This window comes from Peromyscus leucopus, chromosome 10 (assembly GCF_004664715.2).
Source record: "Peromyscus leucopus breed LL Stock chromosome 10, UCI_PerLeu_2.1, whole genome shotgun sequence".
Taxonomy (NCBI): domain Eukaryota; kingdom Metazoa; phylum Chordata; class Mammalia; order Rodentia; family Cricetidae; genus Peromyscus; species Peromyscus leucopus.
The window spans coordinates 4,498,582-4,524,449 of NC_051071.1; the positions used below are offsets into that span (position 1 = coordinate 4,498,582).

At 40.5% G+C, this 25,868-nt stretch overlaps 1 protein-coding gene across 1 annotated transcript in view; it reads left to right on the top strand.

The window, feature by feature from the left end:
- The window catches only part of C10H2orf73 (chromosome 10 C2orf73 homolog), a 71,415-nt gene extending 56,500 nt beyond the window's left edge, over positions 1-14,915 (top strand). Inside the window, exon 6 of the mRNA XM_028891547.2 lies at positions 12,056-14,915. Coding sequence (XP_028747380.2) covers positions 12,056-12,229 — 174 coding nt within the window. The 3' untranslated portion in view covers positions 12,230-14,915. The remainder of the gene's footprint in view (positions 1-12,055) is intronic.
- The last annotated feature ends 10,953 nt before the right edge of the window (positions 14,916-25,868 follow it).

The window sequence follows — 25,868 nt, forward strand, 5'->3', positions numbered from 1 at the left end:
TGTGTGTGTATACACTTGAGAATGTAAGTGTGTCTGCACATGTGTTTGTGTAGTGTGGTGATGATGGTGAGGATTATATACTGTATGGTAAGTAAGACACATGCTCTATCACAGAGCCCAGACCCTAAATATTCTTATCTTTCTCCCAACTTAGGAAATTTTGCTATATTACTTCTGTCCCGTCTGTTTCCTGTCCTCTATTTTGAAACAGCTTCTAAATGAAAGTTCCAACATTTGGATCTGCCATCTATGTCACTTACCTTTCCCCCATTATCTTTCTCATGATACTTACCACTCAGTAATGTATGAATTCTTTTACAGTAACTTTCAGCTAACTTGTTTTCAGTCATATTCATTGTTATGTCAGGCTCTCAATTTAAACATAAAATAACGTCCACTAAACCTAGCGTATAGTGCAATACCTACATATGCTTCCTTAGTACATGTGACTGTCTTACAGCACCCAGAGTGTCGTAGTTGGGCTTTATGTCTTATATTTGCCTCCTTAAATGTATTGATTTTTCCTTGTAGAGTGAGATGTCTCACATTCTTGGTTGCATGTTCTTCTTTGATGATGTGATCTCTAGACCATCATCAGTGTAATGTTTCTGTTTACTGCTGCCTGGCTTTGGAACAGGGTTGAGATACATAGACAAGCAGAACCTGAGGATGATTTGACTAATGGCTGCTCTGACTCCAGTGGCAATTAGCAATTTCTTATGCATCACCTACCTCTGCAACCCTACTGCATGACTCAGTTTCTGTCACAGCTTCCAATTTCTCAACCCATCTGAGAATAGGGTAGGATGACAGATTTTGCTGTTCTGTGTGCAATTATCTAGTTTTTTTTAACTGAAACATGCCCCAAATTAACACATAATTATCATATCCGTTAATCCTAGCTGATTGTCCATTAGATCAGTGGTTCTCAACTTGGGGATCAAACAACCCTTTCACAGGGGTCACCTAAGACCACTGGAAAGCACAGATATTTACAATACTATTCATAATAGGAGCAAAATTACAGTTATGAAATAGCAATGAAAATAAGTTTATGGTTGGGGTTCACCTCAACATGAGGAACTGTATTAAGGGTTGCAGTGTTAGGAAGATTGAGAGCCACGACACTAGCACCACTTATCTATATCCATATGTTAGGCTTTTGTTCTTTTGTAATATCCTTCAAAACTGGTTAAACATTTATTTTTTCTTATTATACCATTCCATGTTTTTTTAAATTCTCTTAAATGGATTTTATTATCTATATTTATCTACATGTACTTTTATAAATTCTAGGAGACAACAAGCACCAGATTTTATATACATTGCCCATTAGTAAATAACATATTCTCTGAAATGGACCTCATTGTTGACTGACAAACACCACTGAGGCTTTTTTAAATGATCTTTCCAACCCAGAGAGTATGTTTTACTGAAAGATGAAGGATTGGAGTAAATAGCCCAATAGTGGCCTATTGCTATCATAGGCTAGATTGGTTCTTAATCTTTTCAAATATGAGACATCTTTTTGCTTTAAGAAAACAATTTATGGTTCCTTACAAAAGTAGTAATTGAACGTTCAGGATCCATTGTTTGGGAAATGGATAATTATAAAAAACGATGTTTTCCAGGTTCCACAGTTTACTAAAGTCACAATTGCGTCTCAGGACAAACGTTGGCATTGCAGAGTGTTTGAATTTTTCTACTTAATTTCCTCACCAGGTTCTTTCATGGGTTGATAAACTTTATCAGAATGTAGTGTTTTTTTCAATTACCCCAAACCAAAATCAAACCCAGGGTGTTTCTTATAACTTAATATTCTGAGATGCCATAATGAATGTATGAATGTTTTCAACTCTAAGATTATTATTAGCACTAATGTAAATTTGTACATTAAGACATTTTTAAATCTATTAATTCATGTAATCCTTACAGTAACTTTATCAACTAGACAAAGTTTAATGGTCCCATTCTACAGACGGTCAGAAGACACAAGCAATTTCTCCACCAACTGTATTGTTAGAGCTAGCCTGGAACCAGAATTTCTCAATGAGCTGTGCATTAATTTCCAGAGGTCAACCCTCAGGATAGTGCTGCCTTCGTACAAATAAAAAGCTGAGGACAGTGTAAAAATTACCAAAGCAACTAATTACAAGATTTCTGAGAGACTGGATTTTACTGCTCTGGGAATTTAGAACCCTGTTAGACTTCTTAATTGTGATTGGCTTAACTGAAGCAGCAGTATCTTCATCAATATCCTATTGCTGTGAAGAGACACTGTGGCCAGGCAACACTTATAAAAGAAAGCATTTAGCTGGAGGCTTGTTAACAGTTTCAGAGGGTTAGTCCTTTATGATGGTGGGAAGAAGACAGGCATGGCACTTGAAGGAGTAGTTGAGAACTTCATATCCTGATCCACAGAAAGAGAGAGACAGGGCCTGGCCTGGCCTGGGCTTTTGAAACCTCAAAGCCCACACCTACCTACACCTACACCACAGTGACATACCTCCTCCAACAATGACACACCTACTCCAATAACATCGTGCTTCCTAATCCTTCAACTAGGGACTAAGCAGACAAATACATACGAGCCTATGGGGGATATTCAAACCACCCTGAGGAGAAACTCATCATTCCTAACACACATAGATGCTATGGAAAATACAGTAAAAGCATTTTAAATATGCAAATAAGCATTAGAACAAAATAGACAATACTGAAAGCATAAACATCAAATATCAAGAGCAACACTCCAAGAATTCTCACCTATAAAGAAAGAATCACCGTGTCAGGAGACTTTTCATCCACAACAACAGATGCAAAGACAATGGAATAATGCCAAAAAATAGACAATAAAAGCCAGCACCAAAATCACATGCATGAATGAGGGTGAGGTATGAATATCTTGAGTGACATCAACCATGTCTATAAGACAATTGAGCAAAGCACTGCCAGACTACTTTGCATGTTTTATTTACTGGTCCCTCAACAGTCCTGTGAAACATACACTATCCACACCACAGTCTCAGGAAAGACGGAACCAGGGTGTGGAGGAGCGAGTTGGTCAAGGTCACACAGCTAGTGTGTGGCCCAAATGGAATAATCTAGTGTGGTGGTATTTTATTTGTACTGAAATGTGATTTTAATTGTATGTTAATAAATAAAGTTGCCCAGGGGTCAGAGCTATTAGAGCCATAGCAAAAGCTGGTTGTTGTAGTACACACCTTTAATCCCAGCACTTGGTAGGCAGAGCTAGGTAGATCTCTGTGTGGTCAAGGATACAGCCAGCATTGGAGACACACGCCTTTAATCTCAATACCATAGAAGACCTGGAGGTCTGTACAGACAGGCAGTGATGAGGCGGTCATGTGGTTTGGTTTACAATCAATGAGAAGGCAGAACAGAAAGTCTATATAAAGACAAACACACAGGAAGTAGGTCCCTTTCGGAGAGGTCTCTTGGCTTAAGAGGCTAGCTGCAGCAGGTGGGTAAGGTTCTTAGCTCTGATCTCTTGGCTTTTGTCTTTGCATTGGCTCTATGTTTCTTATTTAATAAGACGGTTGGTTACATCTACAATCTAGAGTCTATAATTATTTACTATGCTACCCCACCTCCATGACCAGAAGTTATAGCTATCTACAAGTCTCCACTTAAGCAACTACCCTAGGATGACATTTAAAAGACAGAAATTAAATTTTTAAAAGTAGGGGCTGGAGAGATGGTTCAGTGATTAAGAGCACCATCTGCTCTTCCAGAGGACTCAGGTTCAATTCCTAACACCCAGATGGCAGCTAACAACTGTCTATAACTCTTAAGATCTGACACCCTCACACAGACATATATGTAGGCAAAATGCCAATGCACATAAAACAAAAATAATTATTTTAAAAAGTAAATAAATTTTTTAAAGTAGGATATAGCAGAAAATAAGGGAGATTTATCAGGAAATCATTTGTTAACGTGTATATTATCTATGAAAGTATCATTTCATGAAACAATTCTCATAATAGATTCTAAGTTCCCTGTCCCCACCCTAGTGCCGTCTTTTTTGACCAGTTAATAGATCTGTTAGTCCCACCAAAATATTTGGTAATCATTCTGTTGAAATGTCTCCCAAAATCTGGAAATCATTGGACCTATTACATAAAAAGGTTTCTAAAAGTAGATTTGCAAGATAAATTAATAAAGAATCATATAAAAATATGTATTTGTTGAAATAGAGTATTTTGTTGTAATTCATGATATAAGAGAGACAAACTGCATGAAGGCATTAGGGAGCTGTGTTTGGGTCCCACAAAGGCATGCTGTAAATCATAACATAAGAAAGGAGAATGAAAAACTCCCCACTGGAGACCATTGCCAACCCATTAAGATTTGTGGAGAGCGTGCTTTTAGATTAATAAGATAAAATAGAATGATTTGCAATATTTTGTGCAGGAAAACAGCCCAGGACTGTTCTGTGTCCATCAAAGTTGAAGATGGATTTTTCATGAGGAAAAAAACATTTTACTTGCAATAATTTCTTTATGATAAAAGTTTCTTCCAATTACTCTGTAAATAGAAAGTCCTAATACAAACTACCCCTTAATATCCACCAGGGTAGGTCCTTAAAATCCTATGAATGACAAAATCTAAAGAGAGTATGCCTTTTAGAAAATGGCAGTGTTTGTATGCACATTATGCACACCATCCTGTGTATTTAAGACTTTAAACTACTAATAATGACTAACAAAATGCAAGGGATTTGCAAATAGTTGTCATATTGTGTTGTTTAGGAGGTAACAAGAAAGCAGTCTGTACACGTTCAGGACAGGTGCAAGTTTTAAAGTATTTTCAATTCATTCAGCTGGATCCATCAGATGCAGAGTACTCAGAGCAGAGAGGACAACTGTATTTTACTAGTAAGTAACTTTTTACATCAACTCTGCACTAGAAAGAGATGCTCCCAAAGTGTACCCCAGAGATCCTGACTTCGTTTCACAATCCTAAACAAAGTTATAACTGCACAAAGTATCCATGTGTAGAATATTAATTTTAGAAATAAAGTAAATTGCATTTCCACACTCAATTCTTTGTTAAATCACCTTAATTTAAGAGTATTTGGTTTGCTTTTGCTTTTGTTTCTTTTTGTTGTTGCTGCTGTTCTGTGGTTTGTTTGTTTGTTTGTTTGTTTGTTGTTTGGGTGGTTTTATTTTTGGTTTGGTTTGGTTTGGTTTTTGGTTTTTTGAGACATGATTTCTCTATGTAGCCCTAGCTGCCCTGGAACTCCCTCTGTAGACCAGGCTGGTCTCAAACTCGCACAGATTGGCCTGCCCTGCCTCCTGTGTGCATGGGCCACCACCACCCACCTGCTTCTGTTTCTTAATAGTAGAAGCAACCGCAGCTTATGTGTTCTGATGTGGTAGGAACTGAAAATGGTGGAAAGGTATTGTTAAGAAACTGTCATAATTCACGTGAGAGTTCCTTACCTAGCCCATGCTGGCCAGTATGCAGTTTGTGTACAATAATTCTTAACCATCTCCAAATCAGAAACAAAGAGAAAATCCCTGTCCAGTATCTGTCTATCAGAGTTTCTTCCACCCTGTTTCAATCTGAGGCTGTTTAGCCCTAGTACATGCTTCTGCAGTAAAAGATTGGCCTTCCTGAAAAAGAAGTCTGACCATTTTTCTTGGCTCATATGAGATAACTTTGTCCTCCTTTTTCTCTTCCTCATCTTCTTTTATTTTCTGGAGACAGAGCCTAGTGTAACCCAGGCTAGCCTCAAAAGTGACTACATGGCCAAGGATGACTTTGAACTCCTGATTCCTATGCTTCTACCACATGAGTGCTAGATTTACAGACATGCATCACCATACTTGACTTCTGCTAAATAACTCCTAAAATCTTAGAATATCCTTCTAGGTGAAGATGTCTTTGTGCTTTCTATGGTGGTTTACACCTTTAGTCCTAAAACTCAGAGGCATGGGGGTTTCTGTGAATTCTAGGCTAGCCTGGTCTACATAGTGAGTTCAAGGACAGCTAGGGTTCAGTGAAGAGGGGGGAAGCACAGCTGATAGTCCATAGTAACATGGAGGCTCTTGGGCCACACGGTGTTAGCTTGTCCTGGGGGTGCGCTGGAGACTAAAGTCAGCTGCACAGGTGAACAGCCATGTGCATGTCTGTGATGGACAACGTTCCATGCCTGTTGTCAGCATGGTTCTCACACAATTCCACTGGAGACTAAAGTCAGCTGCACAGGTGAACAGCCATGTGTATGTCTGTGATGGACAACGTTCCAGGCCTGTTGTCAGCATGGTTCTCACACAATTCCACTGGAGAAGTAAATGGAACCCGTCCCATATCCTCCTCTGCTGTCTGATCCTTTTACTGTCATAAACTATAGCTGTCAGTTAGAGTTTTAGTGAGTCTGGGTCTTTTTAACAAATGGGGGTAGTCAGGGAGATCTCATACTTTAATTGGGGCCTTAGGCATCATGCATACAGAGTACATTTGGTCATAAGAAACTTCAGCCATCACGCTCGACCACAAAACAATACCCTTTTCATAGTAAGCATTCATGTCTTCAGTTTATAAAAACTAGCATAGGCAATACATGTTAGGTGTTGTGTGTGTGTGTGTGTGTGTGTGTGTGTGTGTGTGTACATATATATGTATGTATGCATGCATGTATGTTTGTAACATCAGTTGCCTGCACTTGTAGACATTGACATCTATCATCTAACTGTAACCCCTTCTTAGGTAACTAACAAATTTTCTGAGAATCACTCGGAATGCAGCTTGGACCTAGTACAACCAAACACTGACAAATACAGTTTAGACAGCAGGATATCCACAGAGCAGATCCTGTCTATGTAAACATTTGTTTCTACTTCACAAAGCAAGAACAATATAGTCTGTTGAAGTCATGATAACAAGGACTAAAAAGATAAAAGGCAGTTGATTTGTGCTCTGAAACTGAGCTACATATCTACCTAATTAAGTTATTTTAATGGGGACAAAAATATCCTGTTAATGTGGGATAAAATGACTACTCATTGATAAACAGTGTGTACTTACTTGTTTTCTAAGCAATATTTTATCTTTGCTTAAAATAGTGAAATCTTTATGCTCCTTTCCTCCTGATGGTTTTTCATTATATTTCAAAGAAATGAGACAGAGAATTTGAGGACACCCAATATTCTGTGGCCTTCCCACAAATACACAGGTGCATTGATTTGCACATAAATACATAGACCACACATGCATATATCACACACAAATACACACAGACAGATGCAGACACACATACACAGAGTGAGCGAGAACTGAAATATTTACTGTAGAGAGTATGGTATAGAAGAAAGGGGCATTTCAGGAAGGCATGTTTCACAGTCAGGGGTCAAGATATTTGAGAGTAAAACACATGGGAGGTCAAGTGAAAATTCTAGTGTCAAATGTTGAATGCATCCCTACTAGTTGTTATTTGGGGAAGCCTCAGAGGCCCCCCAAACAATGTAAACTATTGCTGTTGCTATTGCTAGATGGTAAGACTGTATTGCTGAGGTCAGCATGCACTTTGGTTGCAGGACATAAAGAAATAAAGCTGAAACTGAGCTAGATGTTTCCTCCCTTTGGAATAGTGTTTATAGTGTCTGATGGTACTATGGAAGAAGCTCTGGGTAAGGCATCAACAGTCTTACCCAGCAGTGACCCTTACATGTTATGATGGCAAGATGTGCTCACTGTTGTAATAGTGGCATGACAGTTATGGAGGAAACCAACCACTTTCTGACTGGATTTGAGGCCTACTCCACAGGAGGGAATTCATGCCTGATACAGTAAATATAGTTAAAAGTCCATGGCTAGGAAGGTCATAGCCCCCTGGGGTAATCTAATATTGCTAGACTGCTAAATGGACATGGTGTCAAGCTTCTTTCTAAATATTTATGTTTATACCCATAAACAAGGGCTACTCTTAACTTTGATCAGAGAAGTTTGTTTTTTGCAGTAACTATGGTAAATGCAGGGACTCATGGCTGCTCAAGGTGCTGAGAACAAGTTGCTGTTTAGTGCTTAGTCCTAAATGGGACACCTATATCATCCCCCATCCCCACAAGGCTAAGGAAACATCATAGAAGAAGGAGGAAGAAATAATATAAAAGTTGGCTAATGGAGAAGAAGAGCTATGGTGGGGAGGAGGGCTATGGTGGGGAGGAGGGCTATGGTGGGGAGAAGGGCTATGGTGGGGAGAAGGGCTATGGTGGGGAGGAGGGCTATGGTGGGGAGAAGGGCTATGGTGGGAGAAGAGCTATGGTGGGGAGAGAGCTATGGGAGAGGCTATGATGGGAGGAGGGCTATGATGGGGAGAAGAGCTATGATGGGGAGAGAGAGGCTATGATGGGGAGGAGGGCTATGATGGGAGAAGAGCTATGGGGGAGGAGAGCTATGATGGGGAGGAGGGCTATGATGGGGAGGAGGGCTATGATGGGGAGGAGGGCTATGATGGAGAGGAGGGCTATGATGGGGAGGAGGGCTATGATGGGGAGGAGGGCTATGGTGGGGAGAAGAGCTATGATGGGGAGGAGGACTATAATGGGAAGGAGGGCTACAATGGGAGGAGGACCATTTTCTGAGAATGACATGACTGTGGCATTCATGAATCCATAGTGTGGAGGACCCATTACCACTTTTTACCCCAGGGTACTCTTGAGGAGTGAGGGATAAGATAATTAGATAGAAATATAGAGGGGAAAGAGACAGATAGAAACACAAGATAGCCTCAGGAGGGCCTGAATCCTTAACCACTGACCCAGAACTTTATTCAAAAGGCTTTTTATAACAATGCCAAGGGGTGAGGCAAAAGACCTCCCCCTTGCTAGATACAACCAAGTGCAGAGCCTTCCAAATACCTGGTACCCAGACCCATGGTCTAATCATTCTCTTATGTAGCCCTGCTGAGTAAAGCAAGCTCAGCTCTCACTAGGAAACCTCTGTGGACTCCTACACCATAGCAGCTGTGGTTGCTTGCACTGGGCCAGTGGCAGGCTGGGCCTGTCAACATTCAGTCATTGACAGAATAGAGGCTCATGCTCTCCCTAAGGAACTTTATTATTGGCTGTTGTTGATGGCTTCTGAGAGAGGGTCATTGTCTTCAGTGGTGTAGTCACTGCTTATCTCTCTGTGCTCCAGTAGATAGCTTTATGCCCATGCTCACATGGACTGCTCTGGTTAAACTCAGTGGGTAGCAAAATAAAACAAGATATGAAAGTGAGAGGGGGACTTGTAGGAAAGAGGATGGGTTAATGGAGATGGGAGGGGGATAAGTGAGAAAGAGGAAGTATGATTAGAATGCATTACATACACATATAAAATTGTCAAAGATTAAATTTAATCTTACAAAGATAATTGGAAAGGTAACACATGATGTGGAACAATCTTTGTATACTGTAAATATGTATTGCTCTCATTGTTAATAAAAAGCTGATTGGCCAATGGCTAGGCAGGATTTTTAAGGCAGAGAGAATAGAGAGAATGCTGGGAAGAAGGAGAGCAAAGTAAGAGGAGTCGACAGACAGACAGGAAGGAAGCAGGACATGCAGGAGAGGTAAAAAGCCATGAGCCTCAGAGCAGCATATAGATTAATAGAAATGGGTTAATTTAAGTTGCAAGAGCTAGTAATAAGCCTGGGCTATTGGCTGAGTATTTAAATTAATAATAAGTCTCTGAGTGGTTATTAGGGAAGCTGGAGGAACAGAGCTGATAGCAGTCTGATGAAAAACTTCGCTTACAAACACACACAAATCCCAAACCAAAACACCAGTGATGCTAACCTCAGCTATCTGCTATTGCCTAGACAATGGGTAGTAAAGTGAAGTCACTATTTTAGTACTCAGAAAAAAAATGTGACCGCATGGACATTCCTGAGATTTGATGCAGACTTGTTGACAGAATAGAGAGATAGGAAAGTGGACTTTATATAAGAGAAACATGATTAGGAAGATGCATACTTGAGTGTATTTTATATACTGAGGATGGTGCCATGCTGGAGGGCAGAAGCAGACAAGAGTGCAAACTCACCTGAAAACTGGGAAACTTCTTGATTTGACCATTACTCAGCATTCCTTCAGTCAAAAGACTACTGATATCATGCCAAGGAATTCTGTTTTCACTGAAAGAGAGCCAGATAAAATTTCTGGGGAATTTTAGTTTTGGGGCAGTGATTCTCAACATGTGAGAACCCTCTATCTCCAAAAATATTTACATTACAATTCATGATAGTAGCAAAATTACATTTATGAGGTAGCATCAAAAATAATTTTATGCTTGGGAGTCACCATAATGTGAGGACTGTATTAAAGGGTCTCAGTGTTAGGAAGGTAGAGAACCACTGCTTTGGTGACTGAATTTTAAGAAACGACTTTTTGTTAGTGTAGAGATCACTGGCTGAGTGTGGCAGCAGAAGGAATTCCAGCAGCACTTACAGGCAGCCTGGGAAGCCTTGGACACAGAATAGAGACAACTATGTTATAAGAGGGACACAGACAAGCAGACATTTCGACGCACATGAACATTGATCTTGCTTGTTGATGAAGGAGGAGCTCCAAAGAGCGTGGCAGAATGTTATAGACATGAAGGAAGTACTGAGGTGTGGGCATCAGGTGTGGGAATGGGATGATGAAAGGGCATAAACATGCCTGGCATGTTTGGGGAAAAATAGGTAACTCTGGGTAGGGCACAAAACAAAGGGCTGGCAGCATGGGTGGCTGGAGAGAGGACATCCAGCTGTGAAGCTGTGGAATCCTAACAACCAGCCTTTAGAGACTTCAAAGTAAGATTGAGACTGATTAGGCTTAGGTGCATCTGGAAAGACCAAAGCCAGTTACATCATGGAGAATGGATTGAGTCCAGGAAAGTAGGATCACCTGGGAAACCATTGTCTGGATGGTGAATATCTCAACTCAGTAAGGCAGGCAATGGGTGTGGAAAACAAGAAGTGAAATGGAGAACTACAACTTGGATCATGACTGGTGGTGGGGTGTGAAAATTTCTGATCCCTTGGATGACCTAAAATGGCCCTAGCTGGAAGGGAGAACAGAGCTGTAGGGGGAGGTACATGGCAAGTTGAGGCAATTCTGGCTTGGGACGTTATAAGCATATCAGGTATCTATCACAGTAAAATAAATGACCCCAAATACAAAGGCAAACAACCCCTGCTTTATTACCTGTGAGATGGCATGTCTTCATCCTATGTGAGGCTTCAGTGTAAAGATGAGGGTGACTAGGGGGTTAGATCTGGACAATGGGCTGCAGGAGCCACTAGTGTGCCCATGCCTAGGTGGGCAAGATGAGAAGGCTGAACTGAATGAGAACTACGAGGTGAGATGCCCACACGAGGCCTTTCCATCCCAGCAGCCTCAGGGGAGTAAAGTTCCCACAGAAGTCTGTAGGAACATGTACTGAAAGTGTGCAAAGTGACCTCTTACGACCTGGCCTTAGAAGTCTCAAACCATTGTTTCTGACTTACTTTGTTTATCTAAATAGTCACAAAGCTTGCAAGATTCAAAGGGTGGGCCCAAAGACTACATCATTCAATAGAAGTGTCAGAAGGCTCGAGGCAATGTGAAAGAGGACAGCTAGGAGATACTAAGACTCCAGGTCTCCAAAGCTGGGCACTAGGTCAAAGAGGGAAGAGCCTGAGGTATATGCAGACACTGGATTCTGCAGACATTGCCTTTGTGGTGGGGTCATGGGTAGCTGAGTTCTCTGTTCCTCTTACCCACTGTCCCATCTTAACAAGTACAATGGTAAGTAAGCTACTTCAAAGGTCAGTGAGGATTTTGTTAAGACATGTAAGGATTCTACTACAGCACAGACATTGTCCCAATTACTGTTTACAAAGCACTTCCACACACATTATCTCATTTATTTCTCACCAGATACATCTGTTATAGCTGTTCAAATTACCATCATGTAACAGATGAATTGAGACCCTGAGCTGTCAGGTAACATTTTGAATGTCACACAGCTAGAAACTGGTAAAGTGGAGACTCAGAAACTTGCTTTTCTACTTCCACAGCGTCAACTCTTCCCAAATAGGAGCATGCTTGAGATCAGCCCTTCGCCCATCCACACTGTGGGGCCAGCCTCCCGGCAAAGGCACTGTGTCGCTGGCATTTGTGTTGTTCTCCCAGGAGATGCCACTGAAGCTGCCTCCACCTCACCCACCATGGGCATGTCTGAAATGTATTAGATGATTTGACAACTGTAACAGCGGGTATGTGCCTGCAGGCACCCAGCCTCTGTGCTTGAAATATAGGGACTGCCGCTTTTGTTCTGGAATGGAAGGAGTGGGTAAGGCCTTTTCTCCATGGCTAAGAAGAACATGAGACAGCCATTCCCTTGAAAACTGTGCAGGAGAATATACCAGGCCCAGCTGTGTCTGCCTAGGACAGCTGCTGGGACAGTTGAATAAAAAACGCCATGACTTTTCCTGTGACCAACGAAGCTCTTGCTTCCTGGGAATTCTGTCTATGTCTGCCCTCCCCATCTCAGCCTGCCTCCTTTTTCTATTCAGGGTAGGGGGGTTCAAAGTCAGACAAAGAAATATTCAAACAGTGACATGTTACTTCGTGCTTCCTGAACAGCCTAAAACACTGACACCTCTGTGGGAATATTCATCTACGCACTCGTCAGACCCTGCACATGCCTGCCAAGGAGCAGCATGTCTTCTGCTCCCCATTAAAGGTCACCCTCCAGGCTCTGAGGAATTTCTCCTGAATCGTGAAGAAGGAAGAGATCAAATTCCTGTCATAATACACTTCAGAAAGCAAGGAGTAGTTAGAAATTCCCATTCATCTGAGGGATCTTTGAAAATCCTGCCTTGGGTGGAGTGACATTTTCTACCAATGACGACAGTGAGGCTGGCAGGCGGCCCTGGGTGGAGCCGAGAGAACCAAGCACACTGTCCCTGTGGGGTCCGTGTCTCAAGACTTCCAGGAAGTTCCTGAGAACAGCAGGAACTCTGTCCTGGCTTGGGGATCACCCCACCCCCAGGCTTCCTTCGCAACAATACCAAAACAGGACTTTGTTCTAGAAGGAGCCCACTGGGGCCTCTTCACCTTGCCACAACTCTGGGCAGAACTTCTCACAGACTGGAGTTCCCAACAAGTTTACTTGATGCCTGCTCAGTACAGAACTAGAGGGATAGGAGTTTTGGATGTTAAAACCAAATCCATCCTATTAATTGTGCACCAACAGAACTGCACTTCCGATTTACTAGTTTTTACATATTTTAATCACCAAAATGACTAATAACCACAACACAACTTAAAAGGAATTGTCAAAGCATTTTTTAATTCACAATGCATAATTTCCACAATACTCTCTTCCCCTTATGAAAATATAATTTCAATTTTATAAAAATGTAGCTGGCAATATAGATACACAATAAAGAAGTATGGATCTACTCTTCTGTGCTGTGGTGAAGTCACCAATTGTGCTTGAAATAAGATGAAAGAACATCACAATGATTATTTTAAACTAGGGTCATTCTCCATGGCTCTCAATAACTCCAGCATCATTTTCTGAATGCTATGATGAGAAACATCAGCATGACCCTAATGTACAAGCTACCCAGGAGCCTGAGAATACAAATATTACATTAGAGAAGCAGAAAACAAATGCATTTAGTGTGCCTTTCCTTTCCTTCAAAACACTGTTTCACCAGAACTAAGGAGTTATTGCTATTATTTAAATAACCACTTAAATTTGCTGATTAAAATTTGCATGGAGGTGACATGTCACAGAACCCATTTCACAAAACTGTCCTCTGACCTCCACATGTGTTGTGGCAAGTTAGGGCCCACAGACACATACACACTAATGGTAAATTAAAACTGTTCCGTAAGATCCTGACTGCAAAGACAGAGTAATTAAATTCCATGTCTTCTGACTTGCAAATCAAACAGGCAAAAAGCACCTTGTCCTAAGTGCATTTTTACTTCAGACTCCATTTTACCTGTAGGGTGAAACAAAGTTCAGGTTCCCAAACCCTGTGGGAGCTAGGAAATTTCCAATGGCTGACCCACCTCCTCCCGAAACCATAAAACAGTCAGTATGCACCTTTAGTTCTCTAGAAACATCGTGGCTGTTCCTAACAACAGAAAGAACAAGAGAATCTGATTGGTTGGGCTGCAAAGCTTGCATCGTGTGTCAGCTGACAGTGACGGAACTCAAGGAAGCCCTGACCTGTGGTTTCTGACTGGTGACAATTGTAACTGTTGCTGGCAACAAATGTTTGTGGGCTTTATGCTTAAATATTTGCTTCACCTGGCGTTTGGGGTCACAGCTCAGCTCCTGAGTCTGTTGTGTGGCTCTGATGGGTCAGCACCGACTTTCCTTCTTTTGTGCTGACCTGCATTAAACCTTGCTTTGCAGTAACCTCTTATGTCTACTTGGGCTGATTCAGAACCTCAGACCACAGCAACGCCATTTCAAATCAACTGCCTTTTATCTTTATTAGTCCTTGTTACCAATCATAACTTCAACAGAGATACTATATCATTCTTGCTTTGTGAAGTAGAAACCAATGTTTATTTATATAGACAGGATCTGCTCTGTGGATGCCCTACTGTCTAAACTGTACTTTTTAGCGTTTGGTTGTATTAGGTCCAAGCTGCATTCCCAGTGATTCTCAGAAAGTTTATCAGTTACCTGAGAAGGGGTTACAGTTAGATGATAGATGTCAAATGTCTACAAGTGCAGACAACTGATGTTTTACACACACACACACACAGAGTATGTACCTACCATGTGTACATCCTGGGTTTAATCCTGAGTGCTGAAACAAGAAAAAGAGGAGGAGGAGCAGGAGAAGAAGTAGTAGTAGTAGTAACCAGGAGAACAAACCAGGTATTCACATTTTTGTCTCTTTAGGTCATGCCATATATATATATATATATAATATATATATATATATATATATATATATATATATATATATATATATATTTTAAATCTGCATCAGAAAAAAATGTGACATAAGCCTAAGCTGGACTGTAATCACCTTTCAAACATAAAGCATGCAACAGAGTTGTAATTCTCTTTCTTTCGTTTTTCACTTGGTAAATAAATAAAGGTAAGATAAGAGTGCTAAATTTTGCAAAAGGTTCCATGATAATACCTGCCAATACCCTTCCTGTGTCTCACTGTCTCCCTCACTCCATACCTTTCATGTTTCAGTATCCACAGAATTTCAGTGCAGAGTCTGCCCTGTTTTCCCCCGGTCAGCAAAAAACATTCTAGTTTTTGCTCACCAGAATATTTAATGAAAAATTAAATGCTATCCACCACCACCCAACCCCCACTTTTTTGGCAAGGTCTCATTCTAGCCCAAACTGACCTGGGACTCACCCTGTAGCTCAGACTGAACAGGAACTCACAGTGATTTTCTCACCTTAGCCTCTCAAGTGTTGGAAGCATGAGCTTTGAATTAGAACCACACCATATCCAATGAGGGGAAAACCTGGCTAGAGCCAGAGTCTTCAGGGGAATACAGATACAGTATTTAATCCCAGCACTGGCAATGACCAACTAGTACTGGGGCTAGCATCCAAAACTACATGCCTGAAGGACAACCCACAGCATCTGTGACCTGATCCATAAAAGATTACCCAGAAATGGGGTAAGCATCTGTGACTTGTCCTCACAAATGACTTCTTGGGAGGTTGGCAGGCACCTAGGAGCCAGGATTGATGCCAGCCAGTGAGACTGCATTCTGACTCTAGATCTCATCCAGGTCTCTGTTCTTCACATTTCTTTTATTATTAAGAAATTTTTTTAGTCATTTTACATACCAATCAAAAATCCCCCTCTTTCCTCCTCCCACTCCTCCAGCCTCCCCCACAACCCACCCCCCATTCCCTCCTACAAGAAAGTAAGGCCCCCCATGGGGAGTCAGCAGAGGTTGGTACATTTAGTGGAGGCAGGTCCAAGCCCCTCCCCCTGCCTCAAGACTGTGCAAGGTGTCCCATCACAAGTAGTGGGCTCCAAAAAGCCTGCTCATGTACCAGGGCTGGATTCCAATCCTACTGCCAGAGGGTTTCTTAAGTAGATCAAGCTACACAACCATCTCACTATGCAGAGGGCCTAGTCCTGTCCCATGCAGGCTCCACAGCTGTTGATCTAAATTTCATGAGTTCCCACTAGTTTGGTTTGGTTGTCTCTGTAGGTTTCCCCATCATGATCTTGATGCCCTTGCTCATAGAATCCTTCTTTCCTCTTTTTGACTGGACTCCTGGAGCTCAGCCTAGTATTTGGTTGTGGATCTCTGCATCTGCTTCCATCACTTACTGGAGAAGGGCTCTATGATGATAGTTAGGGTAGTCACCAATCTGATTACTGGCGTAAGCCAGTTCAGGCACCCTCTCCACTGGCAGGCAACTGGGGCAGATGTGGGTGGGGGCTCCTAAGGACTGTTTGTGTCTCAGGGCCTAGGTCCTAGAGGCGGAACTCTGGGTGAGAGAAGAGTCACTCACCTCTTGGTCCAGTGAGAGCTGGTGGCTTCTGTGGGGGATTTTGGTGGAGGAGCCTGCCTGCAAAAGTCTTCTCTGCTAGCCAGCAACTGGGGCAGCTGTCCTTCACATTTATTTGTCTTTATTTAATACCCAGCGCCAATCTAACAGGTCAGCTTTGTCTCAAACTCCTCAGAGCCAGAACTATTTTACATCATTTGATTGCATTTCTTTACTTCTATATTTTCATTCTCCCTTAACCAAAATTGCCTCACCTTTCCCCTTGTCTCCTGTTGTTCAGCTTTCTCTGGCCCCACATTGGAATGCTAAAATGTTGTTGGTTGTTTTTTACTCTTTTGGCTCTTTGGTCTTTGGCACTTTTGGGGGCCTGCCACCCAGCTCCCAAATAAATCACACACAAAGAGACTTATTATTATTTATAAATGTCCAGCCTTAGCTTGGCTTGTAGGTTGCCAGCTTTTCCTAAATTATCCCAGCTACCTTTTGCCTCTGGACTTTTTCCTTCTCTTACTTCTGTATATCTTACTCCGCGGCTGGCTATGTGCATGGATGATTGGCTCCTAGTGTCCTCTTCACCTTGTTCTCTTGCCCTTTTTTCTTTTGCTCCCAGATTTCTCCTACTATTTACTCTCTCTACCTGCCAACCCTACCTATCCTTTCTCTTGCCTCACTATTGGCCATCCAGCTCTTTATTAGACCATCAGGTGCTTTAGACAGGCAAAGTAACACAGTTTCACGGTATTAAACAAATGCAACATAAAAAAAATGCAGCACAGCTTTGCATCATTAAACAAATGTTCTACAGCATAAACAAATGTAACAACATGTCTTAATATTCTACAACATCCCCCCCATTCCTTCCTTCCATTTATTTTCACTGTACATTTTTAAATTTTTTATTTTATGTGCACGGTTGTTTTGCATGTATATTTGTGTGTCACATGTGTGTCTAGTACACATGGAGGCTAGAATAAGGCACTGGATCCCCCTGAACTGGAGTCACACATGATTGTGAGTCAACATGTAGGGGCTGGGAACTGAACTTGAGTCTCTCAAAGAACAGCTGAGTCTCTTCACTGCTGAGCCATCTCTCAGCAGCACCTATACTATGATTTAATTGAAAATGCTTTCTATAACTTTAGCATGAAATTATTCTTCTATATTCATGATTTGTAAATTTGTCAGTTTTTCCCAGTGTCGCATAGCTCTTGAGTGTCTGTTTTCCCTTTCCTACTGGTTTATATTGTCATTGTCCAATTCCTCTACCTTGCCTTTAAGCCCTGGTAGTCTATCCTCCCCTTGATTTGCTCTATTAGTGAGGCATTCCGTAGAACTCTTTTTTTGATTTATTGAATATTAAATTCCAATACTTCAGGGTTCTTTTTTAGGAGTTCTCTTTATTGAACACTACTTTCATGTTCTGTACTGACTTCCTTATTTCAATCAGTTTTTTATCTTCTCTTGGAATACACTGGGAAATATATTGTGTTATCATTTATTTGAATTTTATTTGATCATTCTTTTGAATTCTTTGCCTGGCACTTTATCTAATTTACTCTCTTGGGAGGTTGTGCTGGCTAGTTGTATGTTAACTTGATGCAAGCTATAGTCATCTGAGGGAGGAACTTTCAATTGATAAATTGCCTTCGTAAGATTGGGCTGTAGGCAAGCCTATAAGGCATTTTCTTAATTAATGGTGTGCACACAGCCCATTGTGGGTGGTGCCACCCCTGAGCTGAGCAAGTCACAAGGGGTGAGCCAGTAAGCAGCACTCCTCCGTGGCCTCTGCATCAGCTCCTGACTCCAGGTTTGTGCCCTGCTTGAGTTCCTGACCTGACTTCCTGTGATGTGGAGCAGTGATGTGGAAGTGTAAGCAAACAAACCCCTTCTTTCCCATGTTGCTTTTAGTCATAGTGTTTCATCACAGCAATAGAAACCCTAACTAACACTGGGGTCATTACTGTGGATTAGTAATTTTTGGAGGAGTCATGGTGCGTGCCTTGATTTTTTCCATGTTTCTTGTGTTTCTGTGTTGGGACTTCTGTATCTGGGCTTAGGTCATTGGTTATATCTCCTTTTAAAAAATCACCCACATTCTTTCAGTGAAGGGTTTGCAATGTTTAGGATATAGTGTTGTGCAGTATCCACTAGAGAAAACTACTTGGACATGGGTTTAAGCCAGTAGTAAGTCTTTATTAGCCAGCCAGAAACTGCACTGGGTGTTTGGGATCCCAGTGTAACCCCAAGCCTTCCTCAGGGTGAGCTTTTAAGCACAAAAACCATATCCTGAGTTGACATACCTCAGTTAACAAGAACAGTTAGCCAAAAGCAGAATGACAGAAGCCAAAAGGCAAGGTTCATACATTTAGAGATGTTCCTATAACTGTGGACTTTGATGGATTAGGTCTTTATTTTCATTTTGGCAGGTGTACTGTCTATGGGCTGATGTCCATCATGAAGTCAGCTGTGCTAAGATCTGGGGGCCTGTGATAGTCATAGAGTGAAGGTATTGTTTTCCGACCCTAGATAAGCGTTGGGGGCATGAGGCTCTCCTCTAAGAATGGAGTACTCTCTGCAAAAACAATCACTATTGAAGACTCACTATGAAAAGGCAATAAGAGGTGAATGACTTGGTTCATACCCAGGGAGGCCTGCCCCTAGGTCCCATCACTGGGCCCTAGCCGTTCCCAGGAAAGACCCACCCAACTCGACCCCAGTTGCTGGCCAGTGGGCAGGGCTCTTGTGGGAAGGGTCCCCTTCTCCAAGACCTCCCAGAGGACCCTGCAATCTACACGCTCTGCTTCCATACCCATCTGCCGGAGACTCCTGCCACTTCCTGAGGAGTGGAATCCCCAGCTCTCATCTGGCCCAGAGAGCTCCCATCTGGCCTAGAGAACTCCCACCGGGCCAAAAAAGCTCCCATCCAGCCCAGAGAAAGAGAGAGCTCTCATTAAACAAAGAGCCCTCATTGGACCAGGAGACAGGGAATCTGCCAGCCCTGATTAGACCAAGAGTGGCTTTCTAAGAAGTAGAATCTGCCACCTTTCATTGGACCAAGAGAGACTTCCTGAAACACAGAATCTGTCAGCTCTTACTGGACCAAGAGCCCTGATAAGACCAAGAACGAATCCAAGTTACAGAATTAACTAGCTTGGGTTGACCCAAGAGCAGCTCACTGAGACACAGAAGCTGCCTGCTCCAATCAGACCAAGAGCTAAGACCCAGAAGGGCCCCCTGAGACACAGACACAATAAACACAGAGTGGACCAACAGCAACTCACTCAGACACAGGCACCTCTTATACCTATTAGATGAGGAGATGGGCAGACATCAAGGCAGAAGCACATACAACAACATAAAGAGCAATACAGCATCATCAGAACCTAGCCTTCCTCTAACAGCAAGACCTGAACATCACAGGGGGGAAGAAGCAGAAGAAAGCAATTTTAAGAATAGCATCATGAAGATGCTAGAGGCCTTTCAAGAAAAAAATCAGAAATGAAATTGAGGAAAACATAAACAAAAAAGTGGAGGAAATCAATAAAGAAAATGAGAAAAAGTCAAACAAAAAATGGGAAGAAATCTATAAAGAAATAGAGAAAAAGACAAATAAAAACATGGAAGAAAACAATATATAAACCCTTAAAGAAAAAGGAATGAAGCAGGTGAGGGAAACAGTTCAAGACCTGAAAAGGGAAATAGAAACAATGAAGAAGACACAAACAGAGGGAACGCTGGAAATAGAAAATCTGAGTAAACAAACAGGAAACACAGATGCAAGCATAACCAACAGAATACAAGAGATGGAAGATAGAATCTCTGGTGTAGAGGATACAATAGAGGAAATGGATTCATCAGTCAAAGAAAATACCAATGCCAAAAAGTCATAACACAAAATGTCCAAGAAATCTGGGACACCATGAAAAAACCAAACCTAAGAATAATAGGGACAGAGGAAGGAGAAAAATACCAACTCAAAGGCACAGAAAATATATTCAACAAGATCATAGAAGCAAACCTTCCCAACTTAAAGAAGGAAATGCCTATGAAGATACAGAACACCAAACAGACTAGACCCCCCAAAGAAGTCCCCTCTCCACATAATAATTAAACAACTAAACCTACAGAATAAAGAAAGAATATTAAGAGCAGCCAAGGAAAAAGACCAAGTGACTTATAAAGGCAAACCCATCAGAATAACACCTGATTTCTCAATGGAGACTTTGAAAGCCAGAAGGACCTGGACAGATGCAATGCAGACACTATGAGACCATGGATGTCAGCCTAGACTAATATACCCAGCAAAACTTTCAATCATCATAGACAGAGTGAACAAGACATTCCAAGACAAAGCCAGATTTAAACAATACTTATCTAAACCCAGCCCTACAGAAAGCACTAGAAGGAAAATTCCAACCTAAGGAAGTCAGATACACCCACAAAAACACAGGCAATAGATAACACCACAGCAGTAAACCCCAAAGAAGAGAAATACACAACACTACTACCAAAAGATAACAGGAATGAACAATCACTGGTCATTAATATCACTTAATATCAATGGACTTAATTCACCTATAAAAAGACACAGGCTAATCATTGTCAGTGCAGATCAAGCTGTAAGTATTTATGTTTTAAAACTTAAATTATAAAGCTAGTTACGTCTTTCTAACAACTAGTTTTAATGTTTATGAGCATATTTTACCTACATTACCTTTTCAGGATGTTGAGAAAGATGCATCACAAGCACAGGCTGGAGGCTGGGGGCTAGATTGTTTTGAGGAAGAGGTCTTGGTGGACTCTTTCATAGAGCAAAGGGAAGCAATGCTTTCTGGGAAATGAGCTAAGTTTTAATCTAGTCTTTAAGATTAGAAGTCAAAAACAAAAATATTAAGGAAAGGAAAACCTAATTGATCTTTGAAGTATTGTTATGTGGAATTGAGCGGGACTTTTGAGGCCTTTCTTCCAGAAAACAAGGACTTGGTTGTCAGGCCTGTATTAGGCCTAAACCTTGGTGCCATGTAGTTGTACTTAAATCATTTCAATGGAAAGTGTCTTAGTGATTGGAACTTGTAGTGCAGTTTGGAGTTCTTCCATTTGAAAAATGTGATATTTGCATGGGATTGTTTGAATCTTGTTTTCTAGTCCCTCCCCATCACCACCCTCATAGTCTGAAGGTAGATTTTTCTCTTGATAAAGGAACAAAAAAAAGTGAACATCTTGTTTGTAAATAGGTATCTAGTAACTAGTGGTAAACTTGAAATAGTAGAATTCTTTAAAGCCTAATTCTAGGTAGCCTTAAGAAAATGAATCTTAATTATTTTTGAACCTGTATTCACCTTGTTTTTTTCAAATATCTTGTTATATTTTCTTTTTCAGAGCTGCTTCTTATTTGGGGCTACTTTTTTTTTTTTTAATTGAGGCGTAATTCATAAAAAGGTATATTGTTTTGATGAGACTTTTTACAACTGTGGCTGGATGTCTTTCTTTAGTCTTCCAAGAAGGGCCATTTTACTTTTTTAGAGTTACTTTTTAAAGTCATGAGATCAACAACTTGGACTACTATGCATGTAAGTGCTAATGCAAATTAAAGCCCAAGTTGACCTCCAGCAGCAGTTCATTCTATGTTGACAGCGAGAGAACACTTTGCCTGTTAGGATACTGTTACTCGTGGACTGAAATGCTGAAGAAATCCCTCCCCCTATTTTGTTTTTTGCAAAAATCAAGGTATATTCTAGGGTTTCCTGGTTGACCTCAACAGATAAACTGAGATGATAGTCTTAGTTCAGAAAAGATCTGAATGTAGATTTACAGTCTACGTGTACAGCTGGCTAAGTGAGATCGCTTTCACAGTTCTGCATGTATCCCATCGGCTCCCCATTAGTCACTGAACTCTTAAAACTGGTATTGTAACATTATCACAATGTTTTGCGCCAATTTTATAAACTTTACAGTGCAATGTGTGTTCCTTTTCTGAGGCAAACCAAAGGTATATTTATCAAGGTTCTGCTGCTATCAGCAGCGTTGATGGAAGATTTTTTATACATTTGTAATAGATAGAAATAAACCAGAAAAAAAAAAGTGGTGGAGGAAAAGGTGAACACTGCAAGAATACTCAAAAGGGCTGAGAGTTGCAAACGCCAAGAATGGCTTTGCATAGTAAATGGAATAGAACAGCTCTGAACTATAGCTTACTTTTCCTGGTTTGGTCTGACAGAATGATTGAATGCTTTTGTACAAAAATCAGAGCCTTAAAAACAAGGATTTGGTGAGATTGTAAAATGGTGTGCCACTTTGGCAAAACAGTTTGGTGGTCGGTCAAAATGCAAAACATTGTTACTCTGTCACTCAACAATACTACCCTTAGGAATATATCCTCAAACTACTGAAAATGTGCACCTATGAAACATGTACATGAAGGTTTACAGCAGTGTGTTGCTAATAGTAAAAAAGTTAAAACAACTCAAATAGCTATCAAATACTGGAGAGAAATAAAATGTGGCTTATTCATACAATAGAATATTATTAAGACATAAAAATGAACGAGAAACTGACAGATTAAATGACTTTGGTGAACCTTCATAATTTCATTTGTAGATCTTTCCATTTCTAATTTATAAATACATTTGGGGTTATAAATTATAAATGTACTGCCTCCTGTCAACATTGTATACTTGTATTTGATGATTTCTGTGTCAAACATTATATGGAAATGTTTCCAAGTATTTTCTGTATTAACTGTGAATGAATAGAACAAAATAAATTGCCTGTGATGGAAAAAAAAAAGACACAGGCTAACAGAATGGATATGAAATCAGGACCCATCTTTTTGCTGCATACAAGAAACACACCTCAAATTCAAAGATAGACACTACCTAAGAATAAAAGGCTGGGGAAAGTCTTTCCAATCAAATGGTCTTAAGAAGCAAGCTGGTGTAGCCATCCTAATATCTAACAAAATAGACTTCAAACTAAAATCAAAGGAGATCAAGAAGGACATTACATATTAATCACAGGAAAGATCCACCAAGATGAAGTTTCAATTCTGAACATTTATGCCCCAAACACAAGGGCACCCACATATGTAAAAGAAACATTACTAAAGCTTAAATCACATATAAAACCCCACACATTAATAGTGGGAGACTTCAACACCTCCTCACTCTAACCACTGGACAGATATGCCAAATCGAAACTTAACAGAGAAATAAAGGAGTTAACTGATGTTATGACTCAAATGTACTTAATCGATATCTATAGAACATTCCATCCTAACAAAAAAGAATATACGTTCTTCTCAGCACCCCATGAAACCTTCTCTAAAATTGACCACATACTTGGCCACAAAGCAAATCTCAACAGATACAAAAAAATTGGAATAACCTCCTGTGTTCTATATATCAGACCACTATGGTTTAAAGTTAAATTTCAACAACAACAAAAACTACAGAAAGCCTACAATCTCATGGAAAGTGAATAATACTCAACTGAATTCTGGGACACCATGAATTGGTGGGTCACCAATGGGTCAAGGAAGAAATAAAGAAATTAAAGATTTCCTAGAGGTCAACAAAAATTAAGACACCACATACCCAAACTTATGGGACACTATGAAAGCAGTGCTAAGAGGGAAACTCATAGCACTAAATACCCACATAAAGAAGTTGGAGAAATCTCACACCAGTGACTTAACAGCACACCTGAAAGCTCTAGACCAAGAAGAAGCAAAGTCACCCAGGAGGAATAGATGCCAGGAAATAATCAAATTGAGAGCTGAAATCAATAAAATAGAAACAAAGAAAACAATACAAAGAATCAATGAAACAAAGATTTGGTTCTTTGAGAAAATCAACAAGATAGACAAGCCCTTACCCAAACTAACCAAAAGGCAGAGAAAGAGCATCCAAATTAGCAAAATCAGAAATGAAAAGTGAGACATAACAACTAACACTGAGGAAATCCAGAGAATTATCAGGTCATACTTCAAAAACCTCTGCTCCACAAAACTGGAAAATCTAAAAGAAATGAATAATTTTCTGGATAGGTACCACATACCTAAGTTAAATCAAGACCAGATAAACTATTTAAATAGTCCAATAACCCCTAAGGAAATAGAATCAGTCATTAAAAGTCTCCCAACCAAAAAAATCCCAGGACCAGATGGTTTCAGCGTAGAATTCTGCCAGATTTTCAACAAAGAGTTAATACCAATACTCTTTAAATTGTTCCACACAATAGAAACAGAAGTAACATTACCAAACTCCTTCTATGAGGATACAATTACCCTGATTCCTAAGCCAAAAAAAAATGCAACAAAGAAAGAGAACTACCAATCTCCCTCATGAACATTGAGGCAAAAATACTCAATAAAATACTGGCAAAGAGACTCCAAGAACACATCAAAACAATTATCCACTGTGATCAAGTAGGCTTCATCTCAGGGACGCAAGGGTAGTCAACATACAAAATTCTGTCAACGTAATACACCATATAAACAAACTGAAAGAAAACAACCACATGATCATCTCACTAGATGCTGAAAAGGCATTTGACAAAATCCAACACCCCTTCATGATAAAGGTCTCGGAGAGATCAGGAATACAGGGAACATACCTTAACATAATAACGGCTATTTACAGCAAGCCAACAGCCAACATCAAAGTAAATGGAGAAAAACTCAAAGCAATTCCACTAAAATCAGAAACAAGACAAGGCTCTCTGCTCTCCCCATACTTATTCAATATAGTACTTGAAGTTCTAGCCAGAGCAATAAGACAACATAAGGAGATCAAGGGGATACCAATTGGAAAGGAAGAAGTCAAGCTTTCGCTATTTGCAGATGACATGATAGTATACATAAGTGACCCCAAAAGTTCGACCAAGGAACTTATACAGCTTATAAACACCTTCAGCAATGTAGCAGGATACAAGATTAACTCAAAAAAATCAGTAGCCCTCCTAAATACATACAATTGACAAACAGGCTGAGAAGGAAATCAGAGATATATCACCCTTTACAATAGCCACAAATGATATAAAATACCTTGGGGTAACTCTAACTAAGAAAGCAAAGGATCTGTATGACAAGAACTTTAAGTCCCTGAAAAAAGAAATTGAAGAAGATGTCAGAATATGGAAAGATCTCCCATGCTCATGGATAGGCAGGATTAACATAGCAAAAATGGCAATCTTACCAAAAGCAATCTACAGATTCAATGCAATCCCCATCAAAATCCCAACACAATTCTTCACAGACCTGGAAAGAACAATACTCAACTTCATATGGAAAAACAAAAAACCCAGGATAGCCAAAAGAATTATGTACAATTAAACAACCTCTGGAGGCATCATGATCCC